General features: G+C 36.2%; 1 protein-coding gene across 1 annotated transcript in view; it reads right to left on the bottom strand.

Moving 5' to 3' along the window:
- Window positions 1–221: 221 nt before the first annotated feature.
- OSTN (osteocrin) overlaps window positions 222–17,107 on the bottom strand; it is a 30,853-nt gene continuing 13,967 nt past the window's right edge. The window contains exons 3-5 of the mRNA XM_032594602.1: window positions 4,981–5,077; window positions 3,710–3,746; window positions 222–1,012 (exon numbers count right to left, since the gene is read on the bottom strand). Coding sequence (XP_032450493.1) covers window positions 4,993–5,077 — 85 coding nt within the window. The 3' untranslated portion in view covers window positions 222–1,012; window positions 3,710–3,746; window positions 4,981–4,992. The remainder of the gene's footprint in view (window positions 1,013–3,709; window positions 3,747–4,980; window positions 5,078–17,107) is intronic.

The following is a 17,107-nucleotide window of genomic DNA, read 5'->3' as shown; positions in this document are numbered from 1 at the left end:
AATTAACTACCAGTTGTAACTAAACAGTTTTTTAATGTTTATTTATTTTTGAGAAATATAGAGAGCATGAGTGGGGTTGGGAAGAGAGAGAGGGAGACACAGAATCCACAGCAGGCTCCAGGCTCTGAGCTATCAGCACAGAGCCCAGTGTGGGGCTAGAACTCACAGACCATGAGATCATGACCTCCCAGACCGCGAGACCATGACCTGAGCCAAAGTCTGACGCTTAACCGACTGAGCCACCCAGGCGCCTCCTACCAGTTGTAATTTAGAGAAAGTGGTTAGGCACCATGAGATGTCCAAACCTGATAAATGATTAATATCCTTCACTTCCTAATTCTGACAATATGCCCTGACCTGCAAGTATTTTTTTTTTTCAGTTCTTTGGAATAATAAAATTGATGGGCTTAATTACTGTTTGTTTTTTTTTTTTTTTCCTTGCTTACACATCTTCTTTTATTTCTGGAACTGAGGCTGTGCTTTATTTGGTTGAACCTGACTGTCATTTGAATACATTAAGAGAAGCCTAATCTCATTATCATTTCCAAAGAGGCTCCCAGGAAAAGGATAAAAGAGAAGAAAAAATATTTAACAGAACATATACAATATTGTCTTTCCATGTTCCTCAATAATGAACAAATAGATCCTACCTAAGTTTTACAGAAACAAATCAGTCTTCAGTTATTATTCTTCAACTGGATAAATGTAAGTGGGAATATAGAAAGTATTTCACTGTATTGTGTTTTTTCATTGTTTCTTAGAAAAGTAAAATTTGGGGCTAGGTAACCATTCCCGTTAGCTAAAATGTATATTTAAAAAATATCCATACATTGAAGTGGTCTGCATAATTTAATTAAAGCTGTAACAATACTGTGATGTGATGGACTGAAGTTCAAACTGTGGAAAGGATTTGCAGAAGATCAGTTCCTTAAAAGGTTAATCATTAAGGAGTGTAAAGAACTTCACTGGAGCATCTTCCATGTTTCTGTGATTTCACCCAGGGAAGTTGTGTCTGCAAAAACAGAAGTTGAAATTGTTAAAGCTACGAGAACTCCATAGATAAGGGGAATACCATCAACTTCGCTTGAGAAGAACTAAAACTACATGATGTTTCATTATACCTTTTATTTCTAGGACATATTTTTATTGCAAAGACAATAACACAAAATTAGATCAAAATGCATTAAGAAGAATATCTTCAACGTATAAACTAGGTGCTTATTCTCAAGCCACAGTTCCTGTCTTTGGGTACCTGCTCTATTCTATTTCTTTTCCATTTTCTTTTTTTTTTCTTTTTTTTTTTTTTAAATTTTTTTTCAATGTTTATTTATTTTTGGGACAGAGAGAGACAGAGCATGAACGGGGGAGGGGCAGAGAGAGAGGGAGACACAGAATCCGAAACAGGCTCCAGGCTCTGAGCCATCAGCCCAGAGCCCGACGCGGGGCTCGAACTCACGGACCGCGAGATCGTGACCTGGCTGAAGTCGGACGCTTAACCGACTGCGCCACCCAGGCGCCCCATCTTTTCCATTTTCAATCTTGGTTCAAGGATGTTGCCATGACATATATAAGAAAGATAAAGAAAATCTGACTACTACTTCCTGTTTATTGCTATGATAACATATTGATAATTGTTGTATATTTTGCTCAAAGGGGAACAATCATAATACTAGAATTTAAACATGGCATTTCTGCTCTTTGAGAGTTCTGTCAGTATATTTGAATGATAGTGTGTCAAAATTGTTTTAAAATAAAAAAAATTGTCAGTATAATAAAGCAACATGTGCCTTACATTCTTAAAAGTCTTAGTGCATATGGCAGCAAGGGGTATCATAATCAATAGTCCTATTTCTACCAAATTTGATCAGGAAGGCATCCTGATTTCAATGGCCTAGAACTTGCTAACTGCATTTAGAGAAAACACCTCTCTGAATTTAAGTTGTGTAGAGCAGAAGGCTATAAAAAACTCAAAACTCAAAATTTTGGTCCAATATGTTAATGACTTGAGGAAGACATTGTGCAAATACCAGATTATCTTCCTTTCCAAAATATAGCAGAGAAGAGGTTAGCATTTGTTCTGCAAACTAGGTAACATAAAGCAGCTGTATCTAGACCTAAACTCAAAATAATAAGCAAAACTTCCACAATTAGAACCAGTTTCACTTTTAGTGTGAACACTTACAGTGAAACCCAGAAGGTGAAAACCCACAAATAAACCTGGTCTAAAAGAGCCTACATTAACTCCTACAGAAGCGGAACAAAGATTTTCACAGTCAGACATACTGTTTCTGTTTGTTTTAGAAATGTATAACCAGAGAAATTGGCATCCAACAATGACAATTATACCCTGAGGACCTTACAGGTGATGAAGAGAACTTTGGTCTAGAAGTCTAGAGACCTGAGTCCTGGACCTTGCTCTGTCTGAAAGCCTGTACAATTTTGAGCAAATCAATTTCCTCTCACAGACCCAATGTCCTCATTTGTTAAAAACAAAACAAAACAAAAGGATTGGATTAAAATAGACCTTATATTCTTGAATCTCTTAGTACTTAATCCAAAAAATATTGTACCAATAAGAAATAATATACCAAAAATTGTTTTGAAAAGTTAAATGGAAATTAGAAATCTATTTTTATGTTTTTTATTATTCATAAGCCATAAAACATAAAACTTCACATGAGGAAGTAAAAAAGCATCTGAGAAATCCTGGTGATCGTGGCAGGAAATAATAAATAGAAACCTAATGGTTGAGCAGGTGCACTTGCAATGATTGACAAAAGAGAAAAAGAAAATATATGATGTTAAGTTTTATTCTAAACCTATTCTTCTGTGATATACCATCATGAAACTTTAACAACAAGGACAGTGATTTTCATGATACTCAACAAAGCCTATTAAATGAAGGACATAATATATTAATTTGGATTTCACCCATAGTGATTCGGGAGACATTATATTAATTCAACTACCTTTTGATAGTTTAGTAGCTCTCTGGAGTTTATATGGTCTAAAACTTCATATGAAATTATATGGAAATGAGTTTCCTGAATGATTTTTTTCTTATCATAACCTGTTTTGGCTTAATTCAGAGATACCAAATGGGATGTCCAAGGTGATAGAAAACAGGTGGAAACTGATCAAAGTTTTAATCTCAGTGTCATAATGTTATCAATACATCAAGAAACTGGAGGATTGTGATCCTGATTTCAAGGAGTTACTTGGTTTGTAATAGCAATTAGTTAGATCTTTCTCAGATATAAGGTGGTGATTTTTAACAATCTTAAAGAGTGACCATACTTGGTATATCTCTAGATGTAAAGAAAGTCTGATCTATGTTTTGAAGATGCTACTGCTCAAAACGCACTGTTCGTCACAGTATTCATTAAGCATCCCCCCCTCCCCCCAGTATTTGTGGACATTCAGTAACTTCATAACTTCATTGATCAAGAGCTCTGTGGACGAAAAAAGATTCTTTTAACTAAGTCATTCTGAGAATAAGAAAGTTGAAGTAAAATATTGACTTCTCATTGTGGTTTAGAGCAGTTGACAAAGAGAAAAAAACAGGCATGATTCAAGTTGATAGGTTCAGGGCTAATGTGATGCTCTTGGGACTTTGCAGATTTGGTTTAAGCATCATCTTGAGAGAAATAAAAAGCAGAGTTTTCTCTTCTGTAGCTTGAAATTGTCAAACAGTTCCAGGTTGTCTTACCTGCTTGGGAGAGAGGATGCATTCTCTGTAGCCTTTCCTGGGAAAAAACATATTGCCTAGATTTTATGTTTAACATTTACTGTTTAAAACATATAATATGTATGACTAAATATACTTATTAAAATGTAAGCTTAGAATTTAAGTTTTCTGGATTTGAATTCTACTTACATCACTTACTAGCTATACGGCATTGTGAATTAATTAATATATCTAAGCTTTTTACTTATTTGTATAATAAAATAATAATAATAACAATTATTATTATTGACTACTACATGTCAGACGTTATTCTAAATGTATATTGTATATCAGATTTAGTCCTCTGCACAATATAATGTGATAGAACTTATTATTATCCTCATTTTACGGAGGGGGATTTCAGAATTTCAACAAGATCCCACAGCTAACAGATAGATGAATTAGGATTTGACTACAAAACTGACCTCTCTAGCTGGCAGTTTTACCCCTTATACTGTACTGTTTCTCAAGGCACTGGAGAGAGTAATAGGACCTACTTTATGGAAGTGATTAAATGAAGCTATGTGTGGACAGCACTAAGTATAGGGTCTAGTGCAGAGTAAATTTTCAGAACTATAATCTAAGGTGTTATCACTTGCATGTACTATGTGTCCAATACATTCTAGACTACTATATGCATCTAATTTAATATTCACAACACCACACTATGTATCACAGTACAATCACCGTGTTATTATCTAAGTGTACAAGACATAGAGAAATAAGGTATCTTCATGGAAACAAGATAATGAATGATGACAGAACCAGGATTTTGATTAGGTGCTCTGATTCCGTGCCTATACTCTTTCTGCTACATCATTTGCTCTCCTATGTTCCATGTTATCATAATTCTGGGAATGTAGTTATTGGCAACAAAATGGTGTGTGTCACTGAAATGTGTCTTCTTCATAATAGAGGGATTAGCACACAGTTATGTACATGTGAAGGTGATTTATTACATCAATTAGAATTTTAACCATTGTTCACATATTAATACTCAATAGTTATATAAGAATCTGGGAGAATAACTGAATCTTTTTTATGGTGAAATATATCTCGGACATTCTTTTGCTTCTTTAATGTCATTTAAGTTATTTAGCATCAATATATTATTGAGTACAGAAATGTTGAAAAAGTTATTTTATAACCTAGGAAATCAAAGGGCAATTTATAAATCAACTGAATCAATTAGCCCATGGCAAAACATTAATCAGAAGCCTGCATATATTGTTACTTTGTCAAATGGTACTCACAGTTGGAATCAATTAGCCTCTGGAATTTGAGAGACGGTTTCCACCAATCCGATCCACAGGGATACCAAAGCGCCTTTTTGGATGATCTACTACTTTCCTGTAATAAACCACGTAGAACATTTCTAAGCTGAAGTCCAAGTTATTAATTAATGACTTTTGCTCCTTTATTTCTTGCAGATCTGGGCACTGTCTTTGGGAGTGGGCACACATATGATAGTTACCTTTCATCAGTGCCCACTATATGCCAGACACTATCTCTTATCCTTTCAACATCTGTTAAAGTGGGTATACCTACCTCCATGTCACATCTGAGGAATCAGAAGCTTAGAGAAATTAAATGACTTATCCAAACCAAACAGTGCAGTTGAGAGTTGGGTCTTATTAGCATATCAATTTGCTAGGTGTTTAGCTTGGGTAAGTCCCTTCCTCTCTTCAAATCTTGGTGTATTCGTTTGATAATAGAAGAAGATTGAAGTCTGTCAGTGGTTTTCCCCAATCTCTGCCTCAAAATGGTTCTTCAAGGGAAAAATGGTAGTGGGAGAGGAAAAAGTGCTGATGCCAACATTGAATGTGAAGTGCATCTCTCTTGTCTTCCCTCAGATTTTACCCAGACACACTTGGTACACAATGGTCTATGTCTGTTACATAGTCTCTGTGCCAAATACTGTTTGAAAAAAAAAAGCTTCATTATTACAATAAAGTTTAGGGGCACCTGGGTGGCTCAGTTGCTTAAGTGTCCGACTTCAGCCTAGGGCATGATCTTGCCGTTCCCGAGTTTGAGCCCTGTATCGGGCTCTGTGCTGACAGCTCAGAGCCTGGAGCCTGTTTCAGATTCTGTGTCTCCCTCTCCCTCTCTCTGTCCCTTCCCCACTCACACTCTGTCTCTCCAAAAATACATATTAATATAAATAAATAAATAGATAAAAAATTTAAAATAAAGTTTAAAAATCCTACAAGAGACCTTCTAGCTTGTACGTTCTATCAATTCTCTCTTTAGAAAGAAGAAACATCTTAATTTGATTTGTTATTGCCATGCTTAATTCTATCAAATCAAAATCCTAATGGGGAGGTCTCAGAATGCTCAGTACATGACTTTCACTGGCCATGGAGCTGTGAGAAGTTTTGAGTCTTCCTAATGAAGATAGAGACAACTTAACCAATTTTCAACAGCTTAAAGAGTTAAAAAGATTTGTTCAGAACATTTTGAACAGCTTCTATTCTAATTATTTGCATTATATTGTCAATATATACTACACAATTTAAACACCAAAAATTAATGAAAATTTCAATATCTATTATTTTTTCCTATTATCATTGATCATGTAACTACTATATATAAGGTTATTTTTGTGGCTGTCTTGGGATTGATAAATCAGACACAGCCTTTGCTTTCGAAAACCTATAACTAAGTACTCACAGATGGGTAATGATTTAATAAAAATAAGAAGAAAAATCTCTCATTTTTATTGATGCCAAATTTTTACCTTATCAGCATTCCTCATATCACTATTAGGTAAATAATTTATTTAAAAACTCTGAAAAGTATAGAGAATAATGGAAACACAGGGGATTTTTATTGCTGTGTCTTACATATAGAACATTGTATAAACACTGCTTGATTGTAATTAAAACAATAAATTTGGTGGTAATTAATATTTACCTAATGCTTTGTAGAAGCCAGGTACTATGCTTTGTACTGTGTAGACAAAGATGATAAAAATGGACATTGAACCTGATATGGATCTATTCTCAAATGATATTGTAAGAATGACGCCATGTTATGGTTTTTGTTTTGTTTTGTTTTTACCTAATTCAGCCTTCTTTTCTGTTGATTAACATTCATCTTCATTTCCAAGTTGGCCCTTAGTTTTGCTAGTCAATGCAGGTAGCATTGTTTGTATGATCTTTATAAGGCTGTCTGCTAGACAACAGTTTGCTCAGTGGGGAGAAAGCTGAAAAAAACATGTGTAGTGCTTATCCTTAACCTAGACACACCTCTGCCTCTATTCTTCAGATTTCTAAAAAACATACCTTCTTAAGGGACTTCTGGGTGGCTCAGTTGGTTTAGTGTTTGACTTCAGATCACGTTATGATCTCACAGTTAGTGAGTTCCAACCCCATGTCAGGATCTGTGCTGGCAGCTCAGAGCCTGGAGCCTGCTTCAGATTCTGTGTCTCCCTCCCTCTGCCTCCTCCCCACTCATTCTCTCTCTCAAAAATAATAAACGTTAAAAAATATTTTTAAACATACCTTCTTAAGAGGTGTCTATCATTTGTACTTCTGGATTTCTTGACACTACATTGGCTACGTATTTTTTGACTTGATAATCAATGAGGAAACATGTTATCTGTCAAATTAGCATAAAATTAATGATAAAGCATCATAGGGAAATTATGTAGATCAGCTGTACTTTAGGTATTCTGATGTAATTATAAATAATTACTGTTGAAAATAGAAAATGTCTCTTTTTTATTTTGTTTTATTCATATAAGTAAATTTATAGACTTTTATTTTAAGCAATTATTTTCCTTGTGGTAGTAAGAACAAGACCTCCTCAAAGATGTTCACACCATAACCCACAGAATCTATGTCACCTTACATAGCAACAGAGACTTTGCAGATATGATTAATAAGGACCTTGAGATGAGAGAATTATTCTGGATTTTCTGGGTAGGCCCAATGTGGTCTAGCCTCCTTAAAAGTGGAAGATGATTGAAGAAGAGTGGGTCAGAGGGCTGCAAACTGAGAAGGACTTAACCCACCACTCCTGGCATTGATGATGAAGGAAAGGATCAAGAATCAAGGAATGCTGTGACCTTTAGAAGTTCTCAGAAGAAAATGAGAACCTCAGTCCTACAACCAAAATGAACTGAATTCTGCCAACAACCTGAATAAGCAGGAAATGAATTCTCCACTATCGTCTCCAAGGAGTGTGGACTGCTGACCTCTTGACTTCTGTATCCAGCTGGCAGATTGGGCAAAAGAGAGCACAGAGCAGCTATCAGGGAGAGATTGAGAGGCTACACAGTGGCTAGCAATCAATCATATGGCTACACTTAACTGAAAAGGAGACAGAGAAAAGTGGTATAGAATGACATATGGGGACTGTTGTATAGGACTTCTGACCTATAGAATTATAAGATAATAAATTTGTGTTGTTTTAAGTCCAGAAGTTTAAGGTAAGTCATTACCATAGCAATAAAATAGGAATATGTTTGTCTGATTTAGAGTTATGTCTAAGGGCAATTTGTTTATATATATATATATATATATATATATATATATATAAAACAATTAGACTGATGCAAGTTTTACTCTTTGAACCCTTCAGTTCTTTTACTGACTACCCCACCATAACTCCAGGAAAAGGGTAAGAGAGAAGCCATCTCAGGGTCAAGGAGAGTGCTCAGAAGTCCCAGACAAATAAGAAGAGGAAGTGAGAAACCAACCCCTTCCAGGTGTTTAAAGGACTGGTTGAGAAGGGGAAGGAAACGACAGCTGGGAAAAAGAGTAGTGCCACACATGTGAACTGACCTCCCAGAGCACCTGTGGGATGGATGGTGGCAGGAAAAGTAACACTTCTGCTTTTTAATTTTTTAATTTATTTTTAAAAATTTATTTATTTTGAAAGAGAGAGAGAGTCGCGCATGAGCAGGGAGAGGAGTCCATTGTGGGGCTCTATCTTACGAAGAGTGAGATCATGACCTGAGTGGAAATCAAGGTCTGGAAGCTTAACCGACTGAGCCACCCAGGCGCCCCTGCTTCTGCTTTTTTAAAAGACAACATGACAATCTATGCATCATTATAAATTAGAACAGAACATTTATTGGTTCATAGTACCAAGGCATTTTTTTTCAAAAATAAAGGTCCAATAAATGTAAAGAGGATTTTTTTTCTTTCTTTACCACAGTTGATCTTTTTCTGCTCAAGCAAATAGGAGGCAGCTGTAGAATGGTGGAAAGCAAAATATTTTTTTTTCCTTCCTTCTTTCCTCATTCCATATGCTTTCCTTCCATCCTTTTCCCAAGATTTGATTAGCAACCAGGACACGAAAGACTCAGATTCTATTTGATTCTTCTACTTATTGATGGTGTGAGCATTTGTAAGACTGTTGTCATTCTGAGCTTGTCTTTCCTTTTTGATAAAATTTAGATACTTCTTGCTGTCTATCTTCCCAGCCTGGTTATTTATTTAACATATTTATTTGTTAAGTAATATTTTATTGATTTATGCACAACCATATGTATTTGTTCTCTGCACTGGGGATAGAGTGGTGAATATGACATGCATTAGCTGTTAAAGCTCACATTTTACTTGAAAAAAGCTAATGAGGTAACACACCTGAAATCATTTTACACATTTTAAGTGATTCTACTATTCTTTCCTATAAGTCCTGCCCGCTGGTTTTCAAACAATTTGTAGTTTACCATTTCTACAAATAAAAACTTTATAAAAGAGATCAATGCCTAGAATGTTAAGTGAAGAACACTCTCAGTAAAGAAGTGCCCCTTCTCCATATATGGTGGCCCCTGAAAGAGCTTCCAGAACCACATAAGGCTGCTTAGAGCAGAGTTTGAAAACCCCTGGCCAAGAGTATAAGAATGTTTTTGTTCTAGCCATAGATCTGTAATTACTTTGATTCATTTTCTAAAATTTGGGATACGTTTCAAATGCTCACATGTACCTTGAAATCAAATAAGAAAAATAAATAAAAGAAATATATATGAAAAACCATGCAGTATTTACAGTTTTTAGCAATAATACAAATGAAAACAATTATTCCCATAAAGCAGATAAACCAACATGATCGTAGCTCAGTAAGTTAAGTAATTTCTACACAGTCTCCATCCATTTAGAAGTAAAATGGCAAGCTAGTATTTATCTTAACATTTTTGCTGATAAGAAAAATATGTCCAAGTACTACACTCTATGACACATACACTTACAGGAACAGTGTATAAAACATAAATAGTAAGATAGTGAAATAAGTGTTCTTAAGACCAAAGGGAAAACTGTACTTTCTGACTACCTAGTCCCTCTTGTGACAAAATAATGGTATGACATGGTTTATCTAATCTACCCTTTTCCATTCTAGAAGATTCTGAAATAGTTTAAGGATACAAAATACCTGCCAAACTAATACAAAGAGAATGGATTGGTCATTTTAAATACAACCTAAACTTCACATTGAAATATACTTCCTGTATAAAATAGGATTTGTTAAACATTTACATTCTTTGATAATTCACTTTCTGAAAATTTTTTTACATTCTAAAATAGCAGTTAGAAAACTTGTATTTAAACTTTTTATTGTGAATCACTTCACACATACAAAATAGTCTATAAATTTATTTACGTTCAGTTTAAAGAAAAATAAAATGAACATTCCTGTTGGCACCAAATTAAGAAACAATATAACCGGCCCTTGAATTCCCCAGTGTTCCTGCTTCCACACGGAATATCTTTCACGGTTCAGTCCCAGAGGTAATCTATAGACTGAATTTTGGTCTAATAATTCTCTTACTTTTCCTTATAATCTGTATGTATTGTTCAAAACTCTCTTGTTTAGTGAGGATGGTTCTAAAATTTTTTTTTTCAACGTTTTTATTTATTTTTGGGACAGAGAGAGACAGAGCATGAACGGGGGAGGGGCAGAGAGAGAGGGAGACGCAGAATCGGAAACAGGCTCCAGGCTCCGAGCCATCAGCCCAGAGCCCGACACGGGGCTCGAACTCACGGACCGCGAGATCGTGACCTGGCTGAAGTCGGACGCTTAACCGACTGCGCCACCCAGGCGCCCCTAAAATTTTATTTAAAGAAATAACATATGAATTCTTCTTCTTTCAGCAAATATTTTGTGTTTTAATATTTGTCCATGTTGATACATGCAGTTTATTTTCACTATTGTATAATATTTTATTATACTAATTAATATATACAACAGTTTATTTAGATATTCTATCATAGAAAATTGAGTTATGTTCTTTTTTGTCATTATGTACTAGTCAGCTGAAAATTTTCTTATAGATGACTTTAATGTACACTTAAGGATTTCTCTAAGTATATTTTTAGAAGTAGAATTGTCAGCTGTGCCTGTACTTAATTATATTACATAGTACCAGACTGTTCCAAAGTTGTTATAGCAATTTACATACCTAAGAGCCATGTATGACAGTTCCTATTGTTTCAAATCTAGGCCAACCCTTGCATTGTCAGACTTTTAGTTTTGCCATTCTGATGTATTTGTAATTATATCTCATTGTGGTTTTAATTTGCTTCCTTTGAATAAGTTTCTTGCCTTTTCATTTGTTTATTGGCTATTTGGATATCTTCTCTTGGAAGTGTCTGTTCAAGTCTGTTGCCTGTTTCCTATTGGTTAGTTTTTCTTTTAAATACTGATTTGTAGGAGGGTTACAACTACTCAGAATATTAGATTTTGTCAGATGCAAATATCCTTTCTCAATTGTGGTTAGTCTTTATTGTGTCTTTTATGAAAATCTTTAATGTTGTTTTTAAATTTATCAAGATTTTTACTTTTTATTAATGACTCCACTCTAATGTTATGAAGGTATTCTCCTATTTCATCCTACAATCTTTTTGTAGTTCTTTCACATTCATGTTTTTAATGCTTTTGAAATTATTTTTTATTTATGGAAGGAGACAAAGGTCATTTTTTTTTATTCATGACCAATTATTTATAAGTGTTAGATTCAGCTTAAGTTTCATGGAAATTTCTTTTGCAGTTTTACCTAGAATTTTATTGCATCTAAGGTATAAATAAGTTTGGAGAGAATTAAAATTTTTATGATATTGAATCTTTCTAAAATCTTTTACTAAGGTTATCTTTCATGCCTTCTCAATAATTTTTTAATTTTCTCCATAAAGACGTTTCATGTTTTTTGGAATTGTTGTTGTGACACCATATAAAAATATGTGCTGTAGGTTTTTCAACAGGTGTCCCTTACTTGGTTAAAAAGTTTCCTTCTATTTCTATTATCAGTTTACCAGTGATTTTGATCATGAATAGATGTTTACTTTCATTAAGTGTTTTCATGCACCTATTGGGTGATGTGGCTTTCCCTCTTCAATCTGTTAACTATTTTTTGTTTGTTTCTTTGTTTGTTTGTTTTGAGAGAGAGAGAGAGAGAGAGAGAGAGAAAGAGAGAATGAATCTTAAGAAGGTTCCATGCTCAGTGTGGAACCCAACATGGGGCTTGATCCCATGGCTCCAGGATCATGACCTGAGCTGAAATCAAGAGCCAGTAGCTGAACTGAGCCACCAAGGCACCCCTATTAACTGTGTTAATTGTCTTTCCAAAGCAAATCAACCTTACATTGTATTTTTATGATGAACCCAACATGACAATGCTGTATTGTCTTTTTAATACATTACTGGGATTGTTTCGCTGAATCTTTTGGTAGAAATTTGTATCTACAGTCATTAATGAGGTTGTCCTATAATTTTTTCTTGTTCTCTCCATATCTGTATTGGTGATCAGATACTGCTATTCTCATGAAATTGGTGATCAGATAAGGCTATTCTCATAGCAACAGGTTTGCACCTTCATTTTTGGTTATCCTATTGTTATTTAATTACATCATGGTAGGAAAATGTGTTCCATTTGATAACCAAGGCCTTAAAATTTTAAGGCTTATTTTGTGAACTGGAACTTCATTGACTTTAATAGTTGTTTCATGTGAACTTAAACATTTTCCCCCAATTGTTGACAGCATTTACTGATCCTGCTTATGATTTTGAGTCTCAAGAAAAGAAACAAGAATCAGAGTGTGGAGAATGATCCCTAAAAACAACAGTCTGATTTGCTGATATATCTTTTTATTTATTTTTTTTATTTTTTATATGTTTATTTGTGAGAGAGTGAGAGAGAGAGAGAGAGAGAGAGAGACAGAGACAGAATGTGAGAGGGGAAGGGGCAGAAAGAAAGAGAGACAGGGAGAGAGGGAGAGAGAGGGAGAGGGAGACAAAGAAGCTGAAGCAGGCTCCAGGATGTGAGTTGTCACCACAGAGCCCAACGCAGAGCTCAAACTCACTAACTGCAAGATCATGACCTGACCTGAAGTTGGATGCTTAACTGACTGAGCCACCCAGGTGCCCCTGATTAACTGGTACATCTTAAAAGCAAAACAAAATGCTAGGCCCTATAAAGAAGTACATGCCACTCCAGCAACTTTGAGTAATATGCAAAAAGGAAGGATATAGTAATGGCTATCAGGGGATGTTCTTTTAAATAGTTCAGTAATTTAGATTAGTAAAACATAGAATGAAATTACTACATTATAAAGTTTAGATGAATATAGTAGCCAAGCTCCAACATGAACCCCAATAATACTACCATAATGCCATCTCCTTCCATACTGAGAAGGGTTGACTTCTGTAACCAACAGCATATTGTGATTAATGTGTGACATCCAAAGCTACATCATAAAAATATTATAGCTTCTGCCCTGCTTTGTTGGCTCTCACACTAGGGAAGTCATCTGCCATTTCCTAAGGACACTCAGACAGCCCTATAGAAAGGTTTATGTGGCAATGAACTAAAGCCTACTGCCAACCACCAGTGAGGAACTAAGACTTCCTGCCACCAGCCATGTTGAGTGGGTCCTTTTGGAAATGGATAATCCAGCTGTGGTATAGCCTTCAGATGACTGCAGCCCTGGCCAACTTCTTCACTGTAACCTTTGGAGAGACCTTGAACCAGATGCATTCAGGCAAATTTTTCTAGATTTCTGATGCACAGAAACTATGCAAGAACATAAATGTTTATGAATGTCTTAAGCTGCTATGTTTTGGGCAACTTGTCTGCATAGCAACAGAAATCTTACAGTGAGATTCGAAGTGCTCTGGCATTCTACAAGAGATCACATTCAATTTAGGGGTTCCAGGACAATTTACAGAGCACGTGGAAGCAATAAACAAACGGTGGCCCCTGAATTCTGCAATCTTGGCTATCACAATTTAAAATTAAGGTATAGGATTAATAAATTACTATAGGAGGGGGTGCCTGGCTGACTTAGTCAGAAAAGCATGCCACTCTTGATCTCAAGGTCATGAGTCTGAGCCCTACATTGGGGTTAGAAATTACATATGTACATACGTAAATAGAAATGATTATAGGGGGACATATATAACTATACAAACTTGGAAGGCCTGATGTGGGAGGACAGATTGAAATGAAGGACTCGGCAAAGCCTTGTAAAGAATGAAAAGGGAAATCATCAACGTCCACAGAGTCATGTTTAAAACAGGCAATTGGTCTTTTAAATTCAGATTACAGAATATTAGGATGAAGGACCACAACCAGTGAATGATGATGTAGCTTTTAGGGGCTAATACATAACATCCGGAGTCCACATTCAGAAATAATAGAGAAATAAGATATGATCAATGCATGGATTTCAAAATGTCATTTGTACCAGTGATCAAGCTGAATATAGGATGTGCCTTTATACCTGCTTGTGAAAGGGCTTCTTTATATTTATTTCCTCCTTGGATCCGACAGATTTATATAACTAGTCATGGTTATCTAGTTACAACAGGAAGAAAGGGGATTAACTGAACATTCTCAATTCCTCCTCAAAAATTGGCCTATTAGGTAAATGGTTACTTTCTCTTCTGGAAGCAGTGGATCAAGGGGAGGGGGGGGACAAGAAGCCAGTGTTTCCTTAACTAGAGTCCTGTACATGGAAATCTGAGGCTTAATAAATGGGATATGTTTAGGAGGATGGAAGAAGGTGCTACTTTGCTTAGCAGAAAGTTGATGTATGACTTTTGGAATTCTATTTCAAAGTGGTAATTCAATTTTAAATGGATTCCATTAAATTTATGATGATGGCACTGACTACACATAATGTCACCTTCGAAGTATTATCCCAGGGAATGGGTGTATGAAGAGGTGTTCGGAAACACACCATGAGCACTGGAATAAATAAGACTGAAGTCACTGTAAAGTAACACAGGCATGCTTGATTTGGAAACTGCTGTAAAGTACTAGGCCAAGGCAGAGAGGACCTTCATTTGCTTGGCTAACGAACCTCTTTGAGGGTCTAATGAAGCTTTTGGAACTTCAACCCAGCAAATAGGTTTACACAAAAATGTGTTCTAGGATTCTCTTTCTTGGGGAGAGTGGGTGATATACATATCGAAATCTATACATAGAATCAATTATTGGCACTTTGGAGAAAATATTTTATTTTATTTATTTATTTATTTTTTTAAATTTTTTTTCAATGTTTATTTATTTTTGGGACAGAGAGAGACAGAGCATGAACGGGGGAGGGGCAGAGTGAGAGGGAGACACAGAATCGGAAACAGGCTCCAGGCTCCGAGCCATCAGCCCGGAGCCTGACGCGGGGCTCGAACTCACGGACCGCGAGATCGTGACCTGGCTGAAGTCGGACGCTTAACCGACTGCGCCACCCAGGCGCCCCGAAAATATTTTAAATATATGAGTTAGACTAGGGAGCAAAGGCCAAAGGGACTGTCTCAATCTGTGGTGTTGAGCTGCAGTGATATAACAGTTATGAGGAAAATGGCCCCAGATCATTTTGATAAGAGCATTTCCTATTGTATAGCCAGGCTTTTCAATTAGGAGGAAGGAAACATGCAAATAGGGCACCATACTCTGCATCATTTTCCTGTGTTTCTCACTCTGAAATGGAGCCCATATTGAATTACCTTCTTTGGGCATCACCAAATAAGAGCTGGAAAGAAATAGCAAAAATTATGAGATCCAGGCTGGCCTAGGTCTGTAGTACTGTTTTGCAATTAATTAGGAAGGAAAATGAAGTGTTAGGATTTTTATCTTTAATCTTTGGGACTATCATCAAGAAAGGCAACTGTATCTGACAAAATGAAACCACAGTTGCTATTCTCAACCATAGTCTGATTTTATGTCTGGCTCAGGATAGAAACTCATATATCATTGGCAAAATTTTTCTAAAACTATTTATTTAATATGTACATTGTAAGTGAACCTTGCTGTTCTGGGCCTTGGAAATGTGCCTTTTTCATGCAGAAATTCAATTTCTTCATCAGAAGCTGCTGCTTACCTAGAAATTCATTAGACTTGGAGTTAAACAATCTAGTGTTCCAGCTGGTAATCTCAGGAAAATCATTTTGTCTCCCTGAAAATATGCAAAGAAAATGGAGATAATAATATCTTCTTAGGGTATTATAGGGGTTGGAAAAAAACCCAACATATACCAGAATGTTAATTTTTTTTTCTATCTCAGTTTCAGCAGTGGCCTCAAAAAGCTGAGGGAAAAACAGAAGTAGGTGGCAAGTATTTCCTCTTGCATTCCAAAGTGAAATGCTAGACTCATGCAGTATTTGTAAAGGGGTTTCCTACAAACTGATTTTCCCAACTTGAATCCAATAAAAGGACTGAGATAGAACAGGTGAGGAAGGAGAATTTCTGTGGAGTGAGTTATTGGAGAACAGTGTTTTTTTCCCTCCTCTTATAGAGGGAAGGCTTCAAGAAAGCAATTTAGACAGCTTGACATAAGCCCGTGGAAGCAGGCAGGCCTGAGAGAACGATGTCAGTGAAATCTAAAGAGCAAGACTCTGTGACAATTTGCTCTAGGCAGAAATGAAGAGATGGTTCTATAAGGACAGCTTCAGTTTCAGTGACCGGAATCAAGGGCATGGGTTTTCTGTGGTGGAGATGCAGAGAAAGTAGTGGGTAGAGTTGGCCAAGGTTAATTATAAGAGGCATCTTCCCTGAGGGGCTTGCTGCCAGAGGTGATGGGTCAGGCAACCTCAGTAGGAGGCTGGTGGTGGTGTTAAATGAAGAGGCTGAAAAAGGACGATGAGGATGAGGGGCAAACTGACCTGCCTGGGGAGAGACATTGCAGGAAGCAAGGGTGTCTATATCAATGTTCCCAGAGGGAGTTAAGTGATGACTTAACAAAAATCAACTTTGAGCATTTACCGAGGCCAGAGAGTAATAAAGCCAGGTCATGATAGTATCAGTCACATCAGATTTTTCTTTATCTCTCTGCATTGCCATCCCTAAGACTGGGGAGGCAGAAGGCAGTCCACTGTAGTAGGGGAAGGGGTGAGGATAAACTGATGACGAGCAACCCCCTTCCCACTGCAGCTTTACAG

The sequence above is a fragment of the Lynx canadensis genome, chromosome C2 (genome assembly GCF_007474595.2).
Source record: "Lynx canadensis isolate LIC74 chromosome C2, mLynCan4.pri.v2, whole genome shotgun sequence".
Taxonomy (NCBI): domain Eukaryota; kingdom Metazoa; phylum Chordata; class Mammalia; order Carnivora; family Felidae; genus Lynx; species Lynx canadensis.
This window is presented reverse-complemented; position numbering and strand designations above follow the sequence as displayed.